The following is a 6,000-nucleotide window of genomic DNA, read 5'->3' as shown; positions in this document are numbered from 1 at the left end:
ATAGTACAAGAATCGTTCTGTGGTGGTAGTTTTCCCTGCATCAATATGAGCCATAATTCCAATATTACGAATTCTGTTTAAAAGGGGGGAAAAAGGCATGCATTACAAGGTGCATATTACAACCAATATATCTATGCTGTGCAAATTTTAAAGATGATTAGTATTCTTATAATATATGTAATTATGTACAAAGAAATGCAGAACATTTGGGTTTTATCATCAGCATATATTAAGTATCCATAATAATGAACTGTACTATGACATTATCATATATGTATGTGATGTACTTTGGTCATATTCACCCACACTACCCTCTCTTGTTCCCTACCCACTCCCACTGATGCATCCTACCACATTATCAGACAAAATAGCTAAGTAACAAAGGGGTTAATTACAATCTTAAGAATATCTTATATACATCTGTTACATTAAACAATCTTAATATTTAACTGAGAAAAAAATCTCTTGCGATCCATCCTAACATTTACATAGAAATTATGTAAGTCACTAGGAAAGCCTGTCGAAGACGACCTGTAACCTTCCTCAACAGCCCACAGGAAAGCAGTGTAATGGCAGGACTTACTTGGCCACAGGAGGGTTAATGACAGAATGAAGGGATTTGACATCATTTCCTACTACACCTAATAGGGAGAAAATTGAAATCAATCTGTTAAATTAATAAAAATTTCTCTGTAATTTATAAATAAAAACATACAAAATAATTTAAAACAAATACGTTCCAAATCGAGCTAAATAAAATGCAATTATTTAAGATTTATCTTTTGCCAATACATAAGAAAGTTATAGTTGATAGTAGAAATTCTGGATACCAATTTCTTTTTTTAGACTACACCCATGGACATCAATTTCTAAATCAAATCCTTAAAACACAGATTTATTTCAATCAGTGACTTACTACACTCCTCTATTTACAGAACTGTAGCATTAGTGTTGGTAACAATATAACAGAAGGTCACAGTAGGTCCTAAGTAAGAGGGAAACTCTAAACATGCAGTCATGTAAACCTGCGTTTTCAAGTCTTGAAGCATTCAGAGTGATCATGAGCTGCCATGCAGGTTCACGTCTCCCTTCCCTCAGCTACGCCAGGCCTGGTGCCTTTAGAGACAGATGCCTGAGTGGATCAGTCACAGAGGCCGGAAGACCCGGAGACTTCTAAACAGCCAAGCAGTGTTTCTCTTTTGTCTTCTTCCTTTCATGTTTTCTGTGGTTGGTTTGCTTTGGCTCGGGTTTTTTTGAGGCAGTGTCGCACTATGAAGCCTTGGTTGGCCTGGAACTTGATACGTAGACCAGGCTGGCCTCAACCTCACAGAGATTCTCCTACCTTTGAATTCTGGGGTTATAGGTGTGCACCACTGCACCCAGCTTTCATTTAAGGTTTTGAGGCAGAGTCCTGTATGTAGTCCTGCCTAGTGTTAGCCTCTCGAGCCTTCTGCCTCAGCCTTGTTAGTACTAGAATTTTAATGTGAGCCACCACACATCCATATGGTAGTTCTTACATGAAAAATGTCCACAATGATCACTCCATGCTAGCCTAAGTTTCAGTAATCATATTGAAACAACAACAGTTTTACTTGTGAATTTAATTTCTACTTTCATGCAATTTAAAACAGGTCTTCTAAATTTCTAAAATAGAAAGTTTTAGGTTTTTAAAACCTCATTGGGCAATCTAAAGACCAAAAGACAAAGTGCATGCCACAGTTAGATTAGCAGGGGCAGAATACAAAAGCCTGCATACAGGCTACCAATGTAACCCACGAAATTCATATATCCTTGTAAATCAACAGCCAAGCAGTATTATTTCATTTCATTATTTGCACACAATAAATATGGTATAAGAGTAGCAAAGAAAAAAGTTAAGCTGTTTTCATCCAGTACTGTATGTTTGCTCACTTCAAACGCAGGACGGCCATGAGGAACGGCACAGTAGTCAGTTCCTGGACATCCCAGAGTCTAGCAGTCATGCACCTAATTTAAACTATGCCAGATAAATATGTACAAGCTCCTTCTAAAACTCTTCAAAATAAATTCTTCTAGTAAAATCTCTATGGACAGAAAGCATGTTAACATAAAAATCAGCAATGAACTAGAAAGTAAGTATCTTCCAGGTGGGGTACAAGCCCACAAACAGACTCACACACTACATGGGGAGCCCCCTACCAAACCCACCACTCTCCCTCGGCTCAGCTCATCAGAGGCCCAGCAGAGGAGGAGCCTAACTCCACTAGGACCAATTCCTCCTCGCATCTACCAAAATACTCTCACCTAATCATCTCAAGGAAATAGCCAAGAAGTTAAAATGGGTTAGAAACCACTAAAAAACAAGATTCTTTAAGAAAAAGAGCATGAAAAAAATGTGAGAGAGGAGAAAACAAGCTTTTCGGGTAAAATTAGAGCAATCTAACATCTGTACCTGGTGGGGAGCTGTAGTTTCTTCTAAGAGGCACCCGAGTCTTTGATCTTTTTAAAATTGCTCTTATTCTACAGTAACACATGGTCTAGCAGAGAGAAAAGGACATGACATTAATTTTATTTCGGCACTAGATATCAAAAGTGGAATATAGAAAATACATATTCTTGCTGGTGCAGTGACACACGCTTGTAATCCCAGAAATCAGGAGGCTGAGGCGGGAAGATGCAGAGCTTGAGGACAGCATCCACTACAAAATAACAATCTCTCGCCCCCGCAGCCACCGCCGGCGGTGGCGCACTCCTTCAATCCCAGCACTCGGGAGGCAGAGGCAGGCGGATCTCTGTGAGTTCGCGGCCAGCCTGGGCTACCACGTGAGTTCCAGGAAAGGTGCAAAGCTACACAGAGAAACGCTGTCTCAGAAAATGAGAAAAAAAAAAAAATCTCTCTATATCCTCTTTCAAGAGAAACATGTATTACTCAGAATGCTACTCGAGTTATTTTAAACTAGCAAAATGAATCAATAGCCTAATGACTGCTGGAGCCCACCGAGGTTTCCCAGTGGCTGTACCCAGCAGGACTGCATGGGAGGTTGACTGGACCACGGGCCTGAGTACAGGGTGTTTGGAAGAATCTACACTTGACTGTACCTAGCAAGGGGGAGGGCTTTTGCTCCTCCCCCAGCACTGTTATAAAAAGCCCTTTTGAGTAAAGTTCTGGGCCAGTGAATAAGAATCCAGGCCCACCCGGGGCTATCCTGTGTTTCTGTTTCTCTCCTCTCTATATTTGTATCTAAATCTCTTATCCCTCTCTCCTCAAGAGTCCCTGGGGTAAATAAATGTGGGGGCTGGTCTCCCACAAATGACAAGGCATGTGTCATCTGGGTTACAGGCTCTCCAAAGCTCCCTGCTGGGTCACTGCTGAAGAAACAGCCCAAACACAGTCCCAGCAGGTGAGAGACAGAGGGCATGGTTCCGCTTGAGGATTCATATTTGCACTACACACTGAAAATGGGAGTTTACAAAATAATATATGGAGCTCTAGCCTGAGAATAAAGCTTACAGGGAAGATGCTGCTCATGAAACATGCGGCAAATGTCAAACTGCCTCAGAGAAACTGGCTTCCAAGAGCTCTGCACAAAGTTTCACCTTAACTATTTAACGATGTTATAGCTTGACATACTGTTGCAGACCTTTACTTCACAGATGTTTCAACTTAAGGATACTTAAAAATACATATACAGCACACTCTTAGTTAGCAGTATAAAGGTAAGCATTAACTACTGCTATTCTTGGAAGAGACAGAAAACACCAGCCTCCTCCAAAACAATTGACATTTTATTACCTCATGAGAACAGCATTTAATTTTGTCTGATGCTCTTTTCATTGCTAAGGAAATTTTTAAATTGCATTTCCAATTAAATTAAGGTAGTTTGACCAAACTAAATTTGGAATGATAAGCTATACTAAGCCTCTGAGAAAAAAATAATTAGGCTAATAAAGCACAGCAATTTTTGTAAAAAAAAAAAAAAAAAAAAAAAAAAAAAAAAAAAAAAACACTTACACTGAATACTTTCTGATGACTCACTGCAAAAATCCTCCAGTGGGTAAACATTGTGGCCCTCTAAAATGTTATTCTTGGGGGTTGGGGATTTAGTTCAGTGGTAGAGAGCTTGCTTAGGAAGCGCAAGGCCTTGGGTTCGGTCCTCAGCTCTGGAAAAAAAAAAAAAATGTTATTCCTGAAAAAAGAAACAAACAAAATTATAAAACTAAACATATACATTACAAGTCAGTAAGGCGTATATAAGAACTAGGATTGTATGTTTTAGAAAATAGGAATAATTTTAGCTACCAAAAACTCAATGCACCATTCAAAAAGTCAAACTTTGTATGAAATAAACAGTTCTTGCTCTCTTCTCTCTTCTCTCCTCTTCTCCACGCACGTGTCTCTCCCACAGGCCTGCGCACTTTCTGTCCCTTTATCTCTAATAAACTTTATAAGCGGGGAAAAAAAAATAAAATAAACAGTTCTTAAGCTTAAACTGTCCCCCTTTAAAAAAAAAAAAAAAAAAAAAAAAGGCACCTTAATTCTTAGCACTAGGGAAGGCTGAGAGTTTGGTCGATACCTGTAACCCAACCCTGGAGAAGCAGAGGAAGGAGGCTTGCCAAGTTTGAAGCCACCTGGCCTACATAGCAAGACCCTATCTCAAAGAAAAACAAACAAACCAACAAAATGTCAAGATATAATTGAAGCACAACTTTAAATTTTTAAAAATTAAAAAAAAATAAAAATCCATTTTAAAGATATAAAATTAAGTATTTTAAATATTCTCATGTAAATTTGGTAGTTTCTCATTGACAACAAAAGCCTATCTACACATTCTGATTTCTTTTTTACCCATAAATATGTGAAAATAGAACACATAGAGATACACCAAAGCGAGCTGTCTTCCTGTGATTAGAGAAACAGAGAAGCTCTGCTTTGTATTCACTAACCCCGAGGTGTCGCTCCCAGGAGGAGCATTTGCTCAGTGTGCCCGAGGTCCTGGGTTTGACTTCAGCACTGCAATAAGCCCCTAAAGCCACATTTACCAAGTCTTCACTGGGCCCGAAGTACAATATCAAAGTGTGACAAGAAGACTGAAGTGTCTAACCCCCTAGGACATGGGGAGACGGTGATAAGTCAGTTATGCAGGAAGTCCTGCTGAAATGTCTTCCTAAGCCTGTATGTAATCTCAGAAGTCACCAATTCCTTTTACCTTATTGCCTATGGATGTGTTGAATCTGTTCCAAACGTCAGAGTCCAAGCCTCATCTTACCTCTCTAGTTGCTAAAGTACGAGACACTTGTCTTCAGTCACTGACCCAGTGCTGTCAACAGAGAAAAGCTGACCCACTATCCTTGCTCAAGAGACACAGGCAATGACTGTCAGAGAGGCACAAGTGACAGCTAGCAGACTGATACTGCTAAATATTCTTTTATTTTTATTTTTATTTTATTTTTTTTTTCGAGACAGGGTTTCCCTGTGTAGTTTTGTGCCTGTCCTGCATCTCCATCTTGTAGACCAGGCTGGCCTCAAACTCACAGAGATCCACCTGCCTCTGCCTCCCTGGTCCTGGGATTAAAGGCGTGTGCCACTGCCGCCCAATTCAATACTGCTAAATATTCTAGAATCCACAGCGCATCCACCTCTGACAAAGAACAAAATGTTAAGTAGGCTGAAACCCTCCTTGTAACTCACTGATTCTCAAACAGTGATCTACAGACTCTAAGTCTGTTAAGACCTTTCAAAGGTCAAAATTACTTTCATAATAATACTAAGACACTAACTATCTTTTTCAGTATTCACATTTATATTGGTTGGGTGGTAGGCAAAGCAGGGGCCACCTTGGCATATATACAGACACTGGCAGCAGAATAAAGTATTAGTCAGCCAGAGGTGGTGGTGGTGGTGGTGGTGGTGGTGGTGGTGGTGGTGGTGGTGGTGGTGGTGGTGGTGCACACCTTTAATCCCAGCAGAGGCAGCTGGATCTCTGGGAGTCCAAGGCTAGCCTGGTCTACATAGTGAGTTCC

At 40.1% G+C, this 6,000-nt stretch overlaps 1 protein-coding gene across 7 annotated transcripts in view; it reads right to left on the bottom strand.

The window, feature by feature from the left end:
• Nucleotides 1–6,000, bottom strand: part of Gfm2 (GTP dependent ribosome recycling factor mitochondrial 2) — a 38,026-nt gene that overhangs the window by 30,064 nt on the left and 1,962 nt on the right. For 4 of the 7 annotated variants that reach the window (XM_006985759.4, XM_042261669.2, XM_076552096.1 and 1 more), the window contains exons 2-5: nt 3,992–4,140; nt 2,432–2,516; nt 584–641; nt 1–73 (exon numbers count right to left, since the gene is read on the bottom strand). The exon at nt 1–73 is cut by the window's left edge and continues 25 nt beyond it. In XM_006985759.4, the coding sequence (XP_006985821.1) occupies nt 1–73; nt 584–641; nt 2,432–2,516; nt 3,992–4,042 (267 nt within the window). In that variant the 5' untranslated portion in view covers nt 4,043–4,140. Of the gene's footprint in view, nt 74–583; nt 642–2,431; nt 2,517–3,991; nt 4,141–6,000 lie in introns of those variants that run through there. The other 3 variants (XM_076552099.1, XM_076552098.1, XM_076552100.1) reach the window with 3 other exon arrangements.

The sequence above is a fragment of the Peromyscus maniculatus genome, chromosome 15, assembly GCF_049852395.1.
Source record: "Peromyscus maniculatus bairdii isolate BWxNUB_F1_BW_parent chromosome 15, HU_Pman_BW_mat_3.1, whole genome shotgun sequence".
NCBI lineage: Eukaryota > Metazoa > Chordata > Mammalia > Rodentia > Cricetidae > Peromyscus > Peromyscus maniculatus.
The sequence above is the reverse complement of the archived record's forward strand: the minus strand, read 5'-3'. Positions and strand labels throughout refer to the sequence as shown.